At 52.7% G+C, this 21,851-nt stretch overlaps 2 protein-coding genes across 6 annotated transcripts in view; one reads left to right on the plus strand and one right to left on the minus strand.

Moving 5' to 3' along the window:
* Window positions 1-322: 322 nt before the first annotated feature.
* Window positions 323-19,367, minus strand: MTCH1 (mitochondrial carrier 1). Of its 4 annotated transcripts, none has more exons than XM_049715785.1 (12): window positions 18,663-19,367; window positions 14,420-14,504; window positions 11,185-11,291; window positions 10,699-10,776; window positions 10,275-10,332; window positions 9,897-9,948; window positions 8,329-8,388; window positions 5,717-5,810; window positions 3,546-3,593; window positions 3,308-3,375; window positions 2,955-3,030; window positions 323-1,148 (listed from the first exon to the last, which is right to left on the minus strand). In XM_049715785.1, the coding sequence occupies exons 1-12, from the start codon at window positions 18,981-18,983 to the stop codon at window positions 1,077-1,079; spliced, it is 1,119 nt and encodes a 372-aa protein (XP_049571742.1). In that variant the 5' UTR covers window positions 18,984-19,367; the 3' UTR covers window positions 323-1,076. The 4 variants fall into 4 exon arrangements, with proteins under 4 accessions (XP_049571742.1, XP_049571741.1, XP_049571743.1 ...); XM_049715784.1 differs by having other exon boundaries at window positions 5,666-5,810; window positions 18,663-19,027; XM_033424109.2 differs by lacking the exon at window positions 323-1,148 and adding an exon at window positions 2,273-2,646 and having other exon boundaries at window positions 5,666-5,810; window positions 18,663-19,012.
* Window positions 19,006-21,851, plus strand: part of LOC101282806 (FYVE, RhoGEF and PH domain-containing protein 2) — a 53,815-nt gene continuing 50,969 nt past the window's right edge. For both annotated transcript variants that reach the window (XM_033424107.2, XM_033424108.2), the window contains exon 1: window positions 19,006-19,115. The gene's annotated coding sequence lies outside the window, so the exon portion shown is untranslated. The remainder of the gene's footprint in view (window positions 19,116-21,851) is intronic.

Consider the following 21,851-nt stretch of genomic DNA (forward strand, 5'->3'; position numbering starts at 1 on the left):
TTTTCTGAAGCTGGGAGGACCTTTAGAGCTCCTGTCTCCCTGGGAAGAGGTCTAGGCACTAGCTGTTGCTCTGTGAACTGGAGTCTCGGCTTGTCTAATTCAGAAAACCACCCAATGACCTGAGCCTTCGCCCTGCCCCCCCCAACACCCCCCCGGCCTGCCTTCCGGCTGATCTACACCAAGCCCGGGCACTTCTCATGCCCAGGCCAGGCTGCCCCTAGTCCTGTCACTTTACACACAACCCTTCTCACACAACCACAAAGGACTGAGAAAGACCCTGCAGACAGTTAAGCTCATAAAAATAAGAGACTCCCCACAAAGCTCCAAACCACCACCAATGAATTTATTTGAGGGAGAAAGGGTCAAATCTTATTAGCAACTTTAAACTGGATAGGAAAAGACACTGATCTGCCTAACATCTGGGTGTTCACAAGTGCACAGGTAACCATATCCTGCACGTAAGGCATCACCATTAAACCAATGAACATTTGACGAGAAGGACACGTTCTGAGCAGTCACATGATTTCCCTTTCAGAAGGTGCTGCCTCATCAGAAAAGTAGTGTTGAGAAAAACGAAGACAGTCTCCTAGCAAAGGCCTGGACATGACAGCAGCCTCGTGAAAGGGGATCACACCTTATTTACAAAGCAAGAGAGCGACACTCCCAGCTGAGCTGCAGGATGAGAGCTGGGGCTGACTCCAGGGGTGTGAATGGGGGTTGGGACCTGACTTCATGAGCCTTTGCTCATCCAACGTGGGCCTCCACAAGCCATTCTTTGGCCCCCTGCACAAGACAGACTCAGGAAATCTGCAAAGTAGGGGGATTCTGCCCCAATTTCCCAGCCCCACCCCACCTCCCCCAGGTCTAACAGTGACCAATCCACTGGACGCAGCCTCACCCCCACCCAACCCCTACTTCTGGACAGACACATGGCATATATGGAAACCGAAGCCCAGCTGTGCTGGAGCACATCTAGGTGCTGCTGGGTTGGCTGTCTTACAGGTGCCCCGAGATGATCAGGCCTCACCCACGGTGGCCAGGCTGAGAGAGCGTGTTTTTTTTTTAGGTGATTCAGGTTACTCCAGGGCAAAGCACGATCCTGATGACACCCGGCGGAAAAGCAGGCTGGAGCCTCGAAAGAGCTGGCCCTGGATTGGAAGGAGCAGTAGGGTCAGTGAAAGGGAGGCCATGCTTCTCATCCCACCCCAGAGCCAGGCCAGCGAAAGACAAAGAAGGGTCCAGTAGCTCAGAGACCCCAGAGTCGGAGATAGAGGGCCTAGGTTTGCATTCCTGAGGGCAAGGTCAGAATCTGCTCTGTGCTGAAGCACAAGGGAGCAGTTTACTTCATGCCACAGGGTGCCCAATATATATATTTTTTAATTTATTTATTTTTGGCTGTGTTGTGTCTTCGTTGCTGTGCACGGCCTTTTCTCTGGTTGCAGCGAGTGGGGGCTACTCTTCGTTGCGGTGTGCGGGCTTGTCACTGCGGTGGCTCCTCTTGTTGCGGAGCACAGGCTCTAGGCGCACGGGCTTCAGTAGTTGTGGCGCACGGGCTCAGTAGTTGTGGCGCACGGGCTTAGTTGCTCCGCGGCATGTGGGATCTTCCTGGACCAGGGCTCAAACCCGTGTCCCCTGCATTGGCAGGCGGATTCTCAACCACTGCGCCACCAGGGAAGTCCCGGGTGTCCAGTATTCACCGGGCTACTGAGTAGGAAACCCCCAGAGGAGACTCACTGCCCTCTGGCTTCAGAGCCCAAGTGGACTGGGGCTCCTCCAATATTAGAGGATGTGATGCATGTAGGACCAACTGGATTCGCTGGAAGGCCTGCGTCTGTCTCTGGCCTCCCTGCTTTCCTCCTATCCGTCCTTTTCTCAACCTTGAGGCCAGTCAGTGTGCTAGCTCCTCCTGCCCAGGCCACTGCCCCATTTTACTCTGAAGTCAACCAAGGTCAGGAAAAGTCAGGGATCTGTCCTGGGCCAGCCACCTGGATCCTTAACCCAGAGCTCCAGCCAGCAGGAGGGTGCTTGGGCATAGAACACAAAGACTTCAAGACTGGCAGACTCAGGAAATCTGCAAAGTAAGGGGATTCTGCCCCAATTCCCCAGCCCCACCCCACCTTCCCCAAGTCTAACAGTGACCAATCCACTGGACGCAGCCTCACCTCTCAGAAGGTGCTGCCTAGGCACTAGCTGTTGCTCTGTGAACTGGAGTCTCGGCTTGTCTAATTCAGAAAACCACCCAATGACCCGAGCCTTCGCCCTGCCCCGCCCCAACACCCCCCCCCGCCGGCTTGCCGCCTGGCTGATCTACACCAAGCCCGGGCACTTCTCATGCCCAGCCAGGCTGCCCCTAGTCCTGTCACTTTACACACAACCCTTCTCACACAACCACAAAGGACTGAGAAAGACCCTGCAGACAGTTAAGCTCATAAAAATAAGAGACTCCCCACAAAGCTTGCCAAGCTCACCACATGGCCCAGCTCCACCCTCAGGCTCTCCTGGGCACCTGGGGCATCCTGCGCGGGTAGAGGGAGGGGCCGGCCTCCAACATGCCAGGTGTGTTTTCATCCCAGGTTACTTGAGGTATAAGAAGTTCTTGGGCTTCACCACCTACCCTGTGGGCTCCCTCATACTTGTTCTAAGAGTCTTGGAGAGTTGAAGAAAAGAAGACCTTGTCTGATGTGTAATTCTTAAGTAAATTCAGATCTGACAACCTCAAACCCCTTCTACAGGTTACAGAAAAAAACAGAATGAACTTTTTGGCCAATCCAATAAAATAAAGTGAAAATTTAATTTAAATGCCTCAAACCAAAAGTCTACATCCTCTTTATCCTCCTTACAACATCGGATTCCATGACAACCCCTTAACTTTCCATGTAATGAAGAGTCCACAAAACCTTTCCATCTGACTGATGTGGAAAAGTGAGAAAAGCCTCCCTGGAGAGCAGGCTTACCTGCACACTCAGGTACTTCCAGCAGTGGATCCAGGATTTGAACACTGGGGAATAAGGGGGTAGCCCGGCCTGCAGCCTGCGGGGAAGGAGAGCATGTTAGATCCAGAGAACAGCGGGAGACAGATCAGCTAAGGAAAAGGAGCCCTCGTGAAGAAATGGCTTGGGGCTGCCACCACCCCCATACCAAACCACAGGTTCCTCCCAAAGGGGTGTGATGAATCCCAGAGGAAGCCAGGGGCCTGGTGGGCCAAGCCCACACATAGAGCAGGTGGGAGGGGGCAGGGCACTGGACGGGCTCAGCCAGGTCCCCCCAGCAGCCTTGGCAGGGTGCCTGCAGAGGGGCACACACCTACCCGCAGTTATTCACGGCCATGAGATCACCGACCAGCAGGAAGGGGTAGGTCAGCATGCTCACTGCGATCTGCAGGGAGACCTGAGGGTCAGTGAGCCCACCTACCACCAGCCCCCGACCCGGGCTCCAGGAGCAGGCACACCCTAGACTGAGGCCTGCCTCCAGCCATCTCCAGAGCTGGCCTCTGAAGCCCCGCCCAGGCCCCCAGCTCAGTGGGAAGAGCAGCTGGCCAGACTTACCCCCATCACAAATTTAGTGTAGCTCCGGATGGCCAGGGCCTGGCTGAACTGCAAAGACAAAAAGGGAGACTGGTTTGCCCCAGGTACCTCGGGATGCAGACTTCAAACATGCAGGCCCCCGCCCCGCCTACGCTGCCTGGTCTGCAGCCCCTTCACCTCGCCCTCCGCACTGGCCTCACACCCCCTCTGCACTCAGCTCCTCACATGCCCGCGGCACATGCTGCGCTCCCTTTCAGGGCCTGCCAGCAGCTTCAGTGGCCTGGCAGTCAGAGCCAAGAGAAGATCTGGGAGGCAGAAGTGGGATATCTGGACTGGAGGGCCTTCTGTGACCCAGCCAGGGATGGTGAGTGGAAGAGACGAGGTAGGTGGGATCATGGGCTGTGGCCTACGTAACCTCCTCCGAGCTGTAAGCTGCGAGGGCTGGGCTTTTGTTTGCCTTGATCAGTGCCTGCCCAGGGCTCAGCGCACAGTAAGTGCTTACTGAATGGAAAGTCAGGCACCCATCTGAACTGCACACAGAATCCTGGGTCCTGTAGCATAAGGTGAAGGGCAACCCTGGGCTTACTGCCACCCTACCTCTCACCAAACTCTCGCCCCCTTCAGGCCCCAACTCCTGAATTCAACTTTGCCCATGAAACAGCACCGAACTACAAAGGGTGACTACCTATCCCTCAGCTTCCTGTGACATGGCCATCCCACCCGATGGATGCCCTGCAACCCTGGGCGGAGATTTGCTCAGCCCTCTGCGTGAGTGGCAGCCTCATCTTAGCCTTTAAGCCACACACAGAAAAGCACGTGAAAAATACTCTCAGTGAAGTGTCGACTGCTGTTCTCAGTGAGGTAAGTGCAGTAGCCCCTGGTCAAACACCTGCCCACCTGGACTGGAGGAACCAATCAGCTGTGGGACACCCCTCCCCCTCAAGGCACCCCAGCTGTCCCAGGCTTGTTCTGTATGTGAAGGCAGTAGCTGACCCACCCATAACGCCCTTGAGAAAGGGGCATTGTGCTACTGTAACTGCAGGTGGGAGCTGCTCTCTATGGAGCAACTGTTATCTGCTCACATTAAAAGGCCAGTAAGACTCACCTACCCAATTCAAATGGCCAGTTTCCCTCTGCCCCAGCTGCGAGCTCTCAGAGGCACCCCTCACCACAGACTCTTTCCCAGACCGCCCCCACCCCGGAACTGCCATTCTGGGGCCCAGACACAGACACACGAAGACTATGAACCCCACCCACCCCAACGAAGTGATTCTGGCAGACAGGTCCCCAATCCCTCACCCAGCCTCCGATGGTGGGTGATTCCCGCTGTTAGAATGTCTGGCTCCCAGGAACCCCTGCCTATCACTGCTCCCCAACTCTTATCTTGGGTCAGGCCGAACCAGCTGACCTATGAGATCCCCAGAAACCTTTCCTCAACAAGTGCCTTTTAGAAGGACCAAGACCTCCCCGTGCCTGACCCAATCTGCCGAGGTCTGTGCATACCAGGCTGTGTAGACCACTGCTAACAAGAGTGGGGTGCACCTGCATGGGACACTTCCTAGCTGACTGAAGCACCCTCAGCCTGGCCCAGGGAAAGACCTAGTCCCAGCCCTGTCAATTCGCAGGCAAGGGCCCCAGGAGAGCCCTTCAATCTCTGGGTCTCATCTGTCTGTAAAACAGGATGTTATACCTGCTCTGTTCCTTTCACAACTGAGGTGCTGTCAGGATCAAATGTCATAATGTTCACTAAAGGGCTTGAAAAAGCCTAAAACACTGAGCGGAAGTTCAAGGGTTATTATTAGCTGGTCTACATCCTGATTTACCAGGGATCCCTAGTTTGGTTTGGGTCACTGCCTCAAACTAGCCATGGATAAGCTAGGGTCTGTTTGACCTAAAGCTGCCCAGGGACGGGCATTCCAAAAACCCCTCTATGTCTTGTTAGCGATCTCCTCTCTCGAGGCCGTTCTCCTCGGAGGCAAAGCTGACCCAGGGACAACCAGAGTCTTCTCCTCAGACCCCTCCCCAGAGGCCCTCTCCAGCCCTAGGGGCCCAGTACTCAGAATCCCAGAGTCCTCAAGTCTGCCCAGACCCTGGGCATCAGCAGTACATGGAAAGATGGACAAGTCCTTGTTCCAACCAACCTGGGAACCTGGATTCTGGTCGTTCCCCAGCCCCCCTGGGGTGTCACTCACGCTGTCATCCACCAGGTAGGCATTGATGAAGTGGGCCAGCAGGTTACAGCCCCACAAGAAAACCACATCTCCCAGGAGGTGAGGGATTAAGCCGCTAAAAAACAAGGTGAGCAAAGATGAGCAGGGGAGGGAAGAGAACATTTCCTGGGGGCTCCACACCCAGGAAGCAGACAAGGATGTTCCAAGCTCAAAACTTCAGCATATCCACCAGCACCACCTCGGGAAGGAAGCCCGCAGGGGCCACATGGGCCAGCAGCTATCCACAGCAGGAAAGCAGTGTTCCTTTCTCCACAGGGAGTGGGGGGCGGTATGTGCGTTATATGCTACATCTGACAGCACAAGTTAATGGTCTCACAAGCGGTGTTCAAACCACAGAAGCTGGGCCTTAAGATGTGAATGGTGCAAAATCCGGGATTTTCCAATGCAGATGATGAAAGAGTACCTACACGTTAGCCGTCTTCTCCTGGCCTTTTTACCCAATCCACTCTCACAAAACACTCTGCTCAGTGCACCTGTATTCACCCCTGGAATGTTCCACTAAAAACATTCCATACAAGCTTTTACAAGGAGGGCTGACTTTTAAAGTGATGGCCTTTAGAATGCGCATCTCTACACACTAATGTGAAGTTTCCCTAAAACACAGTGCTGAGGGCAAAAAGCCAGATTGAGACCAGTGGGTCCTGTGTGATACTTGTGGGTTTGGGTTTTTTTTTTCTTTTTATTTATTTATTTTTGGCTGCATTGGGTCTTTGTTGCTTTGTGCGAGCTTTTCTCTAGTTGCGGCGAGCGGGGGGCTACTCTTCGTTGCAGTGCATGGGCTTCTCATTGTGGTGGCTTGTCTTGTTGTGGAGCACGGGCTCTAGGCGCGCGGGCTTCAGTAGTTGTGGTGCACAGGCGTAGTTGCTCCGCGGCATGTGGGATCTTCCCGGAGCAGGGCTCGAACCCATGTCCCCTGCATTGGCAGGCGGATTCTTAACCACTGCACCACCAGGGAAGCCCTTGTGGGTTTTTTTTTTGAATGTGTTTATTTGCTTGTTTAGATATAGAAGGACATGAAAAGATCTCCAGGAAAACAGCTATCTCTTGGAGAGAGGACACAGAATTATGATATTTGAACTTTCAAAAATCTTATTTCAAAATATTTGAAAGTTCAAAATACCTGTAACACATCTATGATATGAGAGATATAAATAAAGTGAACCTTCATGAATGCAATTTCCAATCCTGTTGCTTCCACCTGTGCTCAGACTGACTTTTCACAGGTACACTCAGTGCTTTCTGAGTATGTACATCACCTGTTCTACAAACACGTGAAGAAAAAAAAAGAACCCAATGGGTAAGGTATCTGTTGTGTGGGAATCCTACTCACACACCAGAAAAGAATGTATACAATGTGTGAAAAACACCAGAGGTGGTGATATGTAGTGTTTTAGGGTCTGAAGCACCAGTCACACAAGCAAATATTTATTCACACACATATATATGCACACCCATACATATGTGTACATATACATAGACATGAATATACATATGAATATGTGCGTATATAAATCAAGGTTTATCGACCTTGACACTATTGCCCTTCAGGTCTGGATGATTCTTTGTCATGGGGGCTGACCTCTGCACTGCAGGATGTTTAGCAGCATCCCTGGTCTCCACCCACTAGATCCCAGCTGTGACCATCAAAAGATGTCTCCAGACATTACAGATGTCCCCTGGAGCAAAATCACCTCCTAGTGAGAAGCACATATACACACACGCCTACACACAGAACACCTGGCCGATGATGAAACCGCAAGATGAGTTAACAGAGCCCCATGTCTAGTGTACTGTGTATTTAACAGCATGTGTCTCTGCCTAGACCTTAAAAAAGCAAAACAAAAAATATTTGTCAGGCCTGGACTTTCGGTTCTGTTTGTAGTTTACAGTCTTTTCGGTGTGAGCTTTCTTTACAGGTGGAGTAAGATGGGTGTGAGACACCAAGGAGGGCAGGGGGTCCGGGGCCCTCAGGAGACTGTGTGCCCTGAAGACATCTGCTCTGCAGAAACACAGGCCCAGCACAGCCAGGTCTTGACTTTTTAAGAGAAACCAGAAATAGGGATTGTTTTGTGAAACAACCTAAATGTTGAATATGAAGAACTAATTTCTCAGAAGTGCTATGTCAAACAGGATCCATCAGCTGGAGTCAGCCTGTGAGCTGCCAGGGCTTGACCTTCAGCCCGTGTCACAGATTTTCAGTGACTTTTCAGCAGTGAAACCAAGGATGAGGGAAGACCTGAAGACCAGCCTCGTGCCCACCCCCAGCCCTGGAGCACATGGACGGGGACAGTGGGGTCGGGGGTGCGGTTTTGGCCACCCCCACCCCCAGCGTGCTGGACAAACAGTACCATTTCTGTGTAAGCCGCAATGTGGACAGAGCTGGGCAGCTTTGTTCCCGATGATCCATAGCGCGCATAGGCCATGGAGCTCTACGGGCCAATGAGCAGCTGCTCAGGCAGGGACAGAGCCCCGTGGTTAGTCTGAGGCCAACAGCTGTGGCCTGAGGGCTGAGAATGCGCCTGTTAGTAGAGCCATGCTCCGTGGCCAGTTACGGGGTGTATAAACTCACGTACACGAAGAATCCCAGCAGCCCCTCTTCTTTGAAAATCTTCCCAATGGAGCTCAACACGCCGCTGTGGAGAACACAGGGATACAACGTCACCCGGGCACCTTGGAGAAGCCCATGCCCTGGTGTGGAGCAGAGCCTGCCACCCTTGCTCAGAGCCATCCAGTCCTGGCCGGGATGGGGAGGGGGCATTCTCTGTCACCAGGCAGAACCCAAGTGTAGATGATTACAGCTCTGTTGGGGAGTGAGAGGGCGTCTACGCAGTTTATGGAGACTGGGGAAACCCAACCACCCACAGGGGCAGAACCCCAGTTCTCTACTGCTTTTTTCTATGGATCTGGAATGTAGGAATGAACCTTCTAGCCTGGGCTGCTGCAGAGGCGACAGGACCTTCTCCTGCCTGGCTCTAGTGCTTACTTCTGGCTGAACAACCTTCTGGCAAAGAAGCCTGCATGTCCCACAGAGAGAGGAGGAGAGGTGGTGAGTGGAGAGAAGCACCTTCCCAGAGGGCAGAGAAGGAATACAGGGCCCTGCAGCAGGAGGCCCCGTGATCAGACTGCACAGACGCAGCTTGGGAAAAGGCATCTGGCCCTCCCCAGCAGGGAACTCGGGGATGCGCACCCTGCCCACTGCAGCCTGTTAGAGATCACAGGACAGGCTGGGATGTCTTAGGTGTGAAATGCAAAGGAGGCTCAAGTGCAACCTCTGTGACCTGTGACAATGCCAAGTGACCTGTTCTGCATAGAGGCTCTGCGAAGCCCAGAGGGCCAGGGTAGCCTAGGAGAAAGACGGTGGGAGCCAGAGCCCTGCCAGGCCCCGCTACCCTTCCTCTCAGGACAGTGGCTCAGCCCACTGGGTTCTAAGCCCACTGGGGGAATGGGCCAATTTCCCATTAGTGAACTCAAAATGAGGCACCATGGCAGCCAAGCTTCCTGGGGCAGTGGCCCCAAGGACAGCAGCAGAAAACAAATGAACCCAGGAAATAAGAATCTGAGCGAGGAAGGATAACAGATGCATGTACTCCTGCCACGAGCCTCCAGGACCCACCTCCTGTCCTGCACTGAGCCTCAGAGGGGCAGGGAGGGCACAAGTGCCACAGGGAAGGACTGTGTCAACACACCTATGCCCCTACAGATCCAGCTCAGTGTCAGGCATGGCAGGTGCTGGGTAAATATTTGGCAAACAATGGAAGGGCCAAGCCCCAAGGCCATGGGGTAGACGGCCGCTTAGGAGAGGATGAAACAAACTCTAAGCTGGCTTCTGTGACAGCTGGAAAAAGGGCTAGGGCATAACCTAGGGGGTCTAGGAGGGAACCCCACCAGGACTCCTAATCCAACTGGACTCCTGTCCCACTCACCCCTCTGCAGGGCATCTAGGCTCATCCAGGGCTGCCCCAGACAAGAGAGGGAGAAAATACCCCTGGACCCAGACTATGGAAGCCACTACCCCATTCCTCTGAAGCTGGCACACAAGAAATAGGGCAGAAAAGGGGCAGCAGCTGACCACAGTATGGCCTGTCCTGGCAGACTCTGAATAGTGACAGGGCCACTCCTGCCAACCCTAAGAATTACCCACCTGTACTTGGCCTCCCGTCCCACAAACTGGACCATGCAGCGCATTGAGATGACTGAGGAAAGAGAAAACACAAACAGGTAACATGGTGGCCAAAGCCCAAGACTCCCCAGCTATGGGTGGGGTGCCCGGCACAGTGGCCACTGCACAACACGGCCCGTGTCAGAGCGCGGGAGGGGAGGAGGGCCCCTGGGATTCCCCATCACACCCCATGACCACGGTATCCCATTTCTTCTGGCTGGGAAGAGCCCCAGCTCCCTTTGGACTGAACTCCCGGCCAATTCCAGTGATACTACTTCCCAGTAATTCTACCGCTGCCCGTCTACAGCCCATGAGGGGTCACCCCACGGCTGAGATGCAGTCTCCAATGGGGCGGCTCACCATGCAGGGGGTGGGCCAGCATGCGGGACACGCACTGCATCATCATCTCATAGGAGGTCTGCAAGAGAGCAGAGGGCGGGGACTTGGTCTGGCCTGTCTCTGGAAGTGGTGCTCACTGGGAGCTATAAGCACTTACATGGGAAAAACTGGGATCTGCAGCACCCATGTGGGGTCGGTCTACCTCAGATGGCCCCCCTTGTCACCCACACAAAATTCCCTCTGCCCAGGACTGCTGCCAGGTCCCAGGCCAGGTCCCGTGGCGGCTGAGAGGCTTTCTGTGATTCCCTGCAGTGGCCCTGCTGGGGCTCCTTCCACATCCCACTCCACTGTGCACACAGCAGGCCCCAACTGTGACTGTTCAGTGACCTGCCCAACTGGGCAGTGAGAGATAATCAGGCTCTCCTCTCCAATTCCAGGTACCCACCTCCTTCACCACTTTCTTCAGAGAAGTCTTCATGTCATCTTTGTTGGCAACCTGCTCAATCTCATCTGGAGGGAAAACCTGAGATGCAAAGAACAAAGGTGGATCAAAAGCAAAATACAGGTGTGCCTCTTCGATGTAACTTTGAAGGGATGGAGAGGGCAGGAAACAGCTCCTACTATTTTCTTGGCCATGTCCATTAGCTGGGCCCACCTTGGGTAACCCCCTGGGGCTGGAGCTAGGGGGGAGAAAGTCCCTGCCTAGTGTCACATTTGTAAGAAAGCAGGCAGATGGTGAGGCAGGGGCCTTTCCAATTGAGGAGACTCGGCGTTGGACCACCAGGGCTTGGAGTCTGGCTTTGGTGCTGGGGTGGAGCCCTGACCAGTCTGGGAACCGAGAAGCAGGACCGGTGCACATGGCTGCCTCCAGGGGTGGCAGGGGGCTCAGGGGAACCTCGGGCAACCGGTCCTGGCTTCACCCCGGGCTCACCTTCTTCATGCTGCCCCGGGTCACGGTGGAGAGGGCGTTGGACATCAGCCGGGGGCTCAGGCCTCGGAATAGCCCTATCTTCCCATCCACTTGCACAATGTACTTGGCTACAAGAAAGCAGAGGTGGCAGCGTCACGTTCAGCCCAGACGCACCCACTCCTGGGTCACATTCACACCCAGACCAGACGCAGCTTGTCCTTCTTCAGTACCTGCTGACTTCAGTCACGGAAGGGAAGCACCGTCCAGGACCCCGGAAGCAATCGGGCCCCACCCCCAAACACCTTTTCTAGCCCATTTCTTTTTGTAAAACCTTCAAAACATATTTTTCTGACAAAGAAGTTCATACGTTTTTCTTTTTGTAGTTTGGAAAATCTACTTGGCAAACTTAGCTACAGTTTCTCAACTCAGCAACTTAAGTTATGCAACCTAGGAACCAATTCTGTTGCTTATAAAAAATGTTTTTCTCTGGGAAAAGAAAAAATGGAAAAAGGCAACCACAAGCGATGATGAAGTTTGCAACCTAAGGCAGGGGAAAAAGGAAAAGGAAGGGCTGCCAGGGGAAAGGCTCTAGAGTGTCCTTTGAGCATGCCACGGAGAGGGCCATCCCCACCTTGTCACTGTGCTGCATCCAGGATCCCACCTGGCACTTACTGGCATTTATTAATTACAGGGGGGAAAGCCAGTGGAGAAGTAACTAAAACAGAGACACCAATGAACTATTCTACAGAAAAAAACTTAAGTGGTCAGGGAAGCTGGACCCTGACCCTGTTTGAGTCAGTGTTTTTTTGTTTGGGTCTTTAAAAGGATACTTTCTTAATGTTTTGCTGTTTTATTCAATATCAACTTTTAAATGATGTTCAAAAAGGAAACGTATTTTTATAAACCTGCATACCTGGAAGCTGGCAGAACATTCCCTCAGACAATGTGCTCCCCTCGAGCCAAGACTTTAGCTCTCCAGCACCGCACAGTGGCGGGAACCAGCAAGGGAGGGTGCCGTTCTCTCCTCTGCCACATGTCTGCCAACAGCAATTCCATGTGGCAGCTGTATGGGCTTCCCCTGGTCCCGAGAGCACCTGGTACCTGCTTGTTTGGCTTCCTGAGATTGGGGTGGTGCTGGAAAGACAGGAGTAGGAGGAGAGAGGACACTGGGCGACGTGGCCAGGACGCCCTGCTTCACGGAGTGAACAGGCAGAAAGAAGGTTTATTTTGGGGGAGGGGAGCGCCAGTCAGCAGAAGGGAGAGCTGGCGGGATAAAGCCTGAGTGTGGTCTCCAGCAGGACACTTAACCTCTTTCCATCCAATTTCCTAGCCAGAAAAAAAGGGAGTAAGGACCCCTATTTCTCCCCATCTCAGAGCTGAATTACGAACAAGTGAGAACAGACAAAGGTATGCAGAAACGTCTACAGAGGCCTTTGTGGGCCCAAAGGGCCCCCTGGCTGGCAAGGGGCTCCATCATTCCATGGTTTCTCTGTGGTCCCTGAAAACTCTCCAGGAAGTTCCTTCTGGGAGAACACCAAAGAATGTCATGGCAGCTGTGGCGCTGTTCATAGCTGAGGGGGAGTAGTAGACCCCGTCCAGACAGTCGCTAGACAGCCAGACAGCTGAGCCCCTCCCCAACACCAGGAGTCTGCTTACACCATCTGCGCTGAAACAACATTTATATAAATGGTGGGGGGCGGGGGGAGCACCTCAGAACTCTGCTCATCTTTGCAAGAGGCAGTAAGGTGATTGTCAAGACCCCTCTGCCCTGAGTCCTTTCGGGAATGACTGTGTGACATGAACAGAGATGATCTGGGTCCCAACCTCTCTACGGCTAGAGCCTGCATAGTGGTGTATGGAGGAATCACACGTAGGGGTCAGCAGCCTGCCATCCTGGCCTCCCGCAAATCCAGCGTCGCTCTGCATACCGGCTTCGTTGCACTACAGTGGGGGGTGCCTCCCTGATTCTGTGACGTCCTCCTTCCCCACGCTGACAACTTTTAAGTGAAACAAATACGAACAGATTTCCCCGCAAAATGACATGTTCCACCTGGCTCTATACTGTACTCAACAATGAGGTGGCAAAACTAGAAGGGAAACATGACATCAGATTCTGCCAGCAGGGTGTGAAGTGAAAAAAAGGTGACAGGAGGTGAGGCCCCAAGTTATTTGGCAGAAAGAAAGATTTTCAGAGAAGATGCTAGACTGACTAAACAGATAAGATGAGCAGAGGTGGAGGGAGCATGAGAGGGTCAGCCTGGCTGTGAACACAGAGAGCAAAGGCACATTTAAAGAAGTCTGGGGAGTTCCCTGGTGGCTAGTGGTTAGGATTCCAGGCTTTCACTGACATGACTCGGGTTCAATCCCTGGTCGGGGAACTGAGATCCTGCAAGCCATGTGGTGTGACCAAAAAAATAAAAAATAAAAAAAATAAAGAAGTCTGGGAAGGGTGGGGACTGGGAGAGGGACAGGGATGGTGGATCTGAAACGGCCTTGGCCAGCTGGGGGTCAGGGAATGAGCAGCACAGGCAGCTGGTGGGCTTTGCTGGCATCAGGGAAGCTCCACCGTGGTGGGCTTCCTGATGGAGAGACCCTCTGGCAGGCAAGGCTGCAGGGGGCGGAGGGGGCGGGTGCTTGTATGGAGGGCCTGGGCATGAAGAAGCTGATAAGGAGTATGGGGCCAGAGCAGTTAGCAGCCTTCCTGAGCTCGAGCAGCTCAAGAGGGCACACCAGGGATGAAGCCAAGACCCACCATGTACTGTTCTACACCCAGGGGATGGAGATGCCTGAGTGAGTAGGCACCACTGCCTGAGGAATGCAGGGGAACAGGACAAAGGAAAAGAACCCAGGAGGCCCCAATGGGCCTCCTGCTGGAGGAGCAGAAAAGCAAAAGAACTGCTAAAAGGGCAGCCAGACTGCTCAGAAGGCAAAAAAAAAAAAAAACAAAACGGAAATCCGCCCCCTACCCCTGCTTCCAGGCACAGCCTGGACCTGTCTCCCTATCCTGCTGCCTGGGCTGACAGCTGGCAGCTCACACAGAGGAGCTGGACCAAAGCTGTGTTGGTCAGCTGCTCCCATCCTGACACCCTGCTGCCTCTGACCCCTCTTCCATGCCAGCTCTGACTCTGGGTGCCCCATGCTGCCCGGTGTGCTCCCCAGGGCCACCTGGGCCTGTTCCCTGTTTGACGTTTCTTTTTTGTCTCTCTCTTTTTTGTCTCTCTCGGTGTGGGCTTTCCTGCCTGGGAAGCACACTCACCGTAGGTGAAGAAGCTCGGCAGGTAGAGGACCTTCCTCCCCAGCACATTGGTCCCAATGGTGGGGGGCATCGGCTCATGACCTACCTTCAGAATCAACAAATACAAAGGGAAAGTCAGATTCTACTGTTGATTCAGTCTCACTACTTCTCACCTTTCCCAGGCCTCTAACTCTTCTCCCACAGAGTCTAATGCTATTTCTGTTGATGTTTTCCCCATCAAAACATACCCAAAATTTCATCAGTGTCTATTACTATCAACATCGTGTAATCTCCCAATGCACAGAAATGTCCAGTCCCAGATACCACCCTTACCATAATCCAAGTCACCCCATCCCTCAACATTCTTACCTTCCAATTCCAGATATTTCCAGTGCAGAACCCCTCCCCCATGTTTATGTACTTCAAACCCCATGCTCATGTCAGAAAAAACTCTCAGTTAATTCTCATCGCCAGGTTAAAACATCAGTCCAGTCTCAATCTCAAATGTGGCAACACCAAAACACATCACACCCAAATCTCAGCCCCAAACTTCAGATAGCTCATTCACCCCACACTCAAATTTCTTACTGTACCCACTGCAGATGTTGACAAATCTGTCCCTCTCACTCCCAGCCACCTCGAATCCCAGCTGCTCCTCAAACAATTCCTCAACTGTGATCTAATCTTGATCACCCCATATCCCTGTGACAGAATGACCCCCTCATTTCTGCAGGGTTATCATAGTTCTTGCTGTATAGATGCTGGTTATAATTAAGGTATGTGTTAAACTCATGGGTGGGTGAAGGACCAAGCCACCCAAGCCTCTGTGAGGAGGAGAGGTTTCTCCTGAGGGGTGAGGCCATTTGTTATGCTGCCGATTAATGAGAAGATTCTCTGCTGCCAGGCAAGGGGCAAGGTGTCTAGGAGACCAGCGCCTTAGTGGGGTGTGAGAAGGCCCTTCCCTGGCAGGGGACCAGGGCCGTAGCCCTGTCCCTCAGAGCAGGCCAGACAAATCCATGGACCAGAGGAGCTCCTCTTGGATGTGGAAGAGGGTAGAAACAGCAGGGTTGGGAAGCTCTGCCTTAAATAGAACTAGGTATGCTTCCAGCGTTTTCTGGGCTCAATTTCCTTTCTTCCTCACCTTAGTCAAGTGTTTTGAAGTTCAGGCTGTCCCTTATGGATGGGATTCTGAGCTACATGACAGATTACTGATCATAAATTAAGAAACTCCCTCCACGATGGAGAACTTCTTAAAAGAAAAACATCTAGCCCAGGGAAGTTGAAGGAAAGGGATGGCCAGGTGAACCAAGCAGTTAGCCCTCCCCTTCCAGACCTTTCCCCTTCTGGGTTAAAAGCTCGAAGGTTCTGAGGTTAGTTTTGCTTTGATTTTGTTCTCTCACACAGGCAGCATTCCATTTACACCCTCAACTCCAAGTCTGAGCCAATGTTCTTTTGCTGCCTTATCCATTCCAGTCACAACAACTGGGGAGGCCCATCGATTCCAATTTCACCCGTAAACCTGCTTGTTCCCTTCATCCTGTATCCCCATGGCTCCCAAATCTGTTGAGTCTATTTTCTTAACTTCCACCTGTGTTATCAAAGGCACACTGACCCTATCTCACTCCTATTCCCTTCACTCTCAAGTTCTAATTATTTGTTCCCAAGTCTACTCACCCAATTTCATCCCCAAATCTGTTAACCCAGTCCTAACCACAGCCAAAGCTGTGGTTCTATACCATATACCGGCAGAGCCAGTCCCTCAAATCTCTAACACCCATGAGTCCTGATCTCAGGCACTGCATTCTTACTCACCTAATCGGGACAGCCCCCAGATCTGCCAATCCAATCCTGCCATGTACCCCCAAACTGAGATCTTCCTTTTTGCAAGATGTTATCTCTGATTCCCAAGCTATACACATTAACATTTCACCCTCAAGGACCTCCCTGGTGGCACAGTGGTTAAGAATCCGCCTGCCAATGCAGGGGACACGGGTTCAATCCCTGGTCCAGGAAGATCCCACATGCTGTGGAGCAACCAAGCCCATGCGCCACAACTACTGAGCCCGCGCTCCGCAGCAAGAGAAGCCACCGCAGTGAGAAGCCCGTGCACCGCAACGAAGAATAGCCCCCGCTCACCACAACTAGAGAAAGCCCGCGTGCAGCGATGAAGACCCAACACAGCCAAAAAAAAAATTAATTAATTAAGAAAAAAAGACTTCACCCTCAAATATGTTACACTCAGCACCAGCTGCGTTCACATCGGGTAGACCACCTGTCACCCCAACTGGGCTCACCCATCAGTATCCACCCCCCATACAGTTCTTCTCACCCTCTGGACTTCCTCATTCCCCAATTCCCTATCCTCCTTCATTCTCCATTCTCTCTCATTCCTCAACTGCCTTTCCAAGTGACCCTTATTTCAATTTTCTTCTCCTGTAAACCAAACCTACCAAGGTCCAAATGATGGAGCCACTTCCAGGTTCCTTCACATGGAGCACCCCCCCATTCCTTGTACTCCAACATCCTCCATTCCACAGACACTCCTATCAGCCACCCTGAAGTCCCAGCCCTCACCCAATCTCACTCCATCATCCTTGCTTCTCATCTCAAGTACCACCAGTTCCAAAGCCTCAATTTCTCTCCCAAAGCTGGCATCTCTATTGCTGCAAATACAACCTGAATTTTTATAAGTAAAGGAGCCCTCACTCCCAAATCACAACCAAACGCCAGTCTCGACCTTCCCCCATCAGCCATTTCCAAATCTCAGTCACGATTAGATTCTAGTCAGGCACCGTAATGTCCCTGAAGGAATCTCGTTCTTTGTCACGTTCCTTGTCACACTCCAAAATCCACTGCCCCCATTCCTCAGATTTCAATTACTCCTATTCTCAAGTCCCTCTCATTCCAACTGTATCTCCCATTCTCAGTCCATTATCAGGACAGTAAATCTGATACCCATTTGCCTCAACTCAAATCAAATCTCGTTTTGGTTAGGTCTCCATCTCAAACACCCCCCCCCCCGCAACTTAACTGAAAATTCTAGGCTAAATCTTCAGATATTAGTCCAAGCCCAAACCATCCACATCTACATTGTGCTCATCTCAGTCATGCCCACCTAATTCTGCCAAATGCACTCCCTCCACCTCAGCTCGGGCACCCCCTTCCAGTTCCATCTCTCCCTTTCTCAAGCAGCCCAATTCATCTGTAAGGCACTGCTGGTCCCACCAAATATGCCAAGTGCCCCTGCATGCCTCGATTCCAGAGACTTCCTACCATGGCCTCATTTTCTGCCAGCCCCTACACATCCTGCTACCCTGTGTTCCAACTGGTCCTTCTGCCCAATTCCACTACGCCCACCCTCAGCCCATCCCCCCATACAGCTCCCACCCCCAACCGTGAATTCAATGTTCTCCTCCAAATGCGTCATCCCTTTCCCCCTACAAGCCTCCTGGCTCCCCATTCCAAAGAAATCACCACTACCCCTCCCCCACTGCGTCGCCCTATCTGTTCCCCTCCCACAAAGCACGTCATCCTGTCCCCTCCTCCCATCAAATCTGTCGTCGCCATCAAATCCAGAGCCCCCATCTCCTGTAAACCGACTCGCCTCCGCCTCTCCCACCAAATTCCGTCACCGTTAAATCCAGTGCCCCGGTCCCCTCCTCCCCGGAGTCTGATGCCCCTTTTTCTTTCCTAAAATTTTGGCCATGACTCCCAGTCCTTTGTTCCCCCACCCCAAACCGCTTTAAATCCAGCTCTATCAAATCCAGAGCTCTTGCTCCCCTTCACCCTAAATATGTGCTCATCTTCTGAATATTCTGCCTTGGCCCCCAATCTTCCTACCCACCCAATCGCCCAAACTTCCCACCCCTCCCCCAATTCTGTTGTTTTTTCTTTCACCCCAAAATGCTGCCACTTCCCTCCTAGTCCAAGTCTATCGCCTCCATTCTTTCGTCTCCCAAAGCTACCTCTCCGTTCCATCGCCCCCTCCCCTGCACCCCCAAATCCCTTGTTCCTTCCACCCTCTCCCAAATCTGTCGCTGACCCCTTTGCCCCCTTCTCCTGCATCCCCAAACCCATGCCTCCTGCATCCCCAAATCCCTCACCGTTTTCTTCCTCTCCCGCTCCTTCTGCGCACCAACCCGCCGTCCCCGCCCCTCTCCTCAAATCCGTCGCCATCGACTCCCCCACCCCCATCTTCCTCCAGATCCTGGCCTGTCACCTTCTTATCAGCCCCCACCTCCCTATGGCGCCCCTGGTCCCACACCTGGATGAGCAGCTTCACGTAGAGCAACGGGTGACTGAGCGCCGTCACTCCGGCGCCCAGCGCCACGAAAAGAGCCTCGGTGGTCGGGGCGTTGTCCCCGGAGCCCAGGCCCCCGGATGCGCCGTCCATCCTGCGCGCCGAGGGTTGCGCCGCAGGCCGAGGGTGGCGTGGATGTGCGCGGTGTGCAGGCGGCGGATCGCGAGCCCGGGCCTCGACCCCCGCCGCCGCTCCGCCGCGAGCTCCAGCTCCTGCTCCGGCTCCCGCCATCCCCGCGGCACCGCCGCGAGCCCAGGGCGCCACTTCCGGGTCGGAAGCCCCCATGGCAAGGGGCGGCGAGGTCACTCCCCCGTCACGTGACGGGACGGGCGCCTGCCCCTCGCGGCGTCAGGGGGCGGGGCCGGGCCGCACCACTCGCGGCCGCGGGGGAGTGCAGGAGTGTAGGCGAGGCGGTCGGTAAGCGATGGATGCGGTCCCCGGGCGGGGTCGGGTCCTGGCTCAGCGCTGGGGTGTGAGCCGGGGGTCAGTGGTCGCGGGCGACCGGGCCGTGGGTTCGGAGGTTGTGAAGGCGGCCGCAGGCCCGGGCGCTCCCCCGGGATCCCCGGAGAGCGGCAGGGGCGGGGCTCGTAGGTTCTGGAAGCCAGATGCCCCCAATATGGTCTGAGGCGCTTCCAATCCCCCACCCAGGCTTCGGGAGTTTTCTCCGCAGTTCTGGGCCCGCCTTTTTGCGGCCCCGCTGCCTGCGAGGCTTCCCACTGCAGGCCGAGTCCCTTCGCGCTCGCCAGCCTTGTCTCACCCCTTTGCCCTCCCCACCACACCAAATCCATTTGCACCTCGAAGGTTGTGGTCCTCCTCCTTTGCAGTTGACCATTCGCTAACCTGCCTTAGAGCTCATGGTTAGAAAATGTGTTTTGCCCTATTTACTTCACTGGGTCTGAAGGTTTTATTTAGTCCTTCAGTGTGAGCACACGCAAGCGTTCTGCTAGGCGCCGATAGTCTAGTCGTTAGGTAATAAAAACGAGTAATAACTGGCTCTTAAATCGCACTTATTTGTGCCACCTTTTGAAGTGCTTTGCAGCAAGATAACTAAAGTATGTTCCTCTCAGCAGCCCTGTGAGCAAGGTGTTTATTCCAGCACGTGCCCTGTTCATGTTTGTCACTGTGCCCATCCCCTGCAAGAACACCTAAAGCCTGCTAGTTGTGGAGGTGCTCAATAAAAGTTTCTGTTTCAACGGAAAGAAAGCAAGTATCCCAAGAGTCGGCAGGGACACAGCAATGGGTGACCTGATCCCTTTGTCTGTATTTATCCTGTGTTCGTTGTGAGAAAGTTCTTTAGAACAGACATCTGCCTTCTGACCCCTTAATCCGGGTTTGAAGTCTGCCCTTCCTGCCTCCCTTCCTGCCTCGCCCCCTGAAAAGCCACCTCCTGGCTGGCTACTCCTGACAACAAATACTCTGTACACTTTCCACATCTCAATCCTGTCAGTCCGCCTTCCTCACTTGCTCTCTCCCTCACGCTGGCCTCTCTAACCCAGGTTTGTTCTGGTCTGAGTCACTGGAAAGCCTCCTAGCCCTTTCATGTTACAGTGTTTGCCTCTTCAAACACAGCTTTCATCAAACCTACCTCCCACCCCCAGGAGCACTTTAATTGACTTCCTTTTGCCTGGATTCTGATTTAGCTTCCTTAACAGGGACCTTAAAGTCAGCTTCATCCACAGCCTCATCTAACGTTACAGCGCCTTACTAACTCCACCCGGAAGAGTGGGGTTACCTTCCTTCTGAAACTTCCTCACACAAACCTTCTCCTCCTCTGGGCTTTTCCTCCCCATGTTTCTGCGGCTCTCTATTTTTCCTTCTGAACCCCATAGTGTGTCCACCATTAGGCTTTTTACTCTGCCTTCCGTAGTTATCTTACTTTTTGTGTGTATTTGGTCCTTTCAAAATGGTTCCCTGTAAAGCAGCTACATTGTGTTGCATTGTTTTGTATCTTTGCACCAACTATGGTGATATACATATAGTAAATGTTCAGTGAATTGTTTTTAAGTAATTGAACAGTTTAGCCCAAGAAATTAAACTAAAAATAGGTCAATTAAAGCTGTTAGATCTCTAGGGAATGAAGTGGAAGCAAATGCAAAACTGCCCTGTAGCTATGTTTCCACAACTCAGGGCTCATAGGGACAAAAAGCGGAAGAAAAAAAAAATCCTCACGATAAAAATATTACAAACCACTCAAAAACACATTCCATTACAAGAGTAAGTGCGCAAAACAGGAGGATTAATACTCGTGGGAACTTGATGTAATAAGCAATCTGAAAGAAACTTTAAGGGGAAAACGGTAGTTTTCAAATGAAGGCAAAGATAAAGAATAGAAAGTGCTGAAAAAAATAGAAAAGGACATTGTGAAAAAAGAAGAGGTATATTTGGAAAGGAATCAAATAGCTCATCTAGAAATGAAAAGTATACTCACTGAAATGATTGAAAGAAAATCTTGCTCAGTATTCCCTCTACTGAGCAACCTGGCAGTATGTACTCAGAGCTATGAAGCAGTTAGCTCTGGGCTGGTTAGTGCCTCCCTGTGACTGCCTCCTCACAGGGCTTACCGTGCAGCACTGTGGCTGCCTGCTTTCCTGTCAGTCTCCTCATTAGACTGTAAGTTCTTGGAGTCCAGGGACTATCCTATTCATGGTTGGCACAGTGCCTGGCACGTGGTAGAAGCCCACTAAATATTTGCTAGAAAATGAATGAGCAAATATACTTTTAACAGTTGTACAAAGTTATTTATGGTAGCACCACTTAAAGAATGAAAACTTGGACTTCCCTGGTGGCACAGTGGTTAAGAATCTGCCTGCCAATGCAGGGGACACGTGTTTGATCCCTGGTCCGGGAAGAACCCACATGCTGCGGAGCAACTGTGCCCGTGCGCCACAACTACTAAGCCTGCGCTCTAGAGCCTGCGAGCCGCAACTACTGAGCCCACTTGCTGCAACTACTGAAGCCCACGCACCTAGAGCCCGTGCTCCGTAACAGGAGAAGCCACTGCAAGGAGAAGACCACACACCACAACGAAGAGTAGCCCCCGGTCACCACAACTAGAGAAAGCCTGCACGCAGCAATGAAGATCCAATGCAGCCAAAAATAAATTAAAAAAAAAAAGAATGAAAACTTTAGGGGGCTTCCCTGGTGGCGCAGCAG

The sequence above is a fragment of the Orcinus orca genome, chromosome 10, assembly GCF_937001465.1.
Source record: "Orcinus orca chromosome 10, mOrcOrc1.1, whole genome shotgun sequence".
Taxonomy (NCBI): Eukaryota; Metazoa; Chordata; class Mammalia; order Artiodactyla; family Delphinidae; genus Orcinus; species Orcinus orca.

Bases quoted from the DNA above. Each gene is read 5' to 3' on its own strand.
- MTCH1 (XM_049715784.1), bottom strand. From the start codon at position 18,983: ATGGGGGCTTCCGACCCGGAAGTGGCGCCCTGGGCTCGCGGCGGTGCC. The intron at 14,505-18,662 runs GTGTGGGACCAG...TTGATTCTGAAG, and splicing joins ACGTGAAGCTGCTCATCCAG to GTAGGTCATGAGCCGATGCC. The intron at 3,031-3,307 runs GTAGGTGTGTGC...CCTTCCCCGCAG, and splicing joins ATGGCCGTGAATAACTGCGG to GCTGCAGGCCGGGCTACCCC.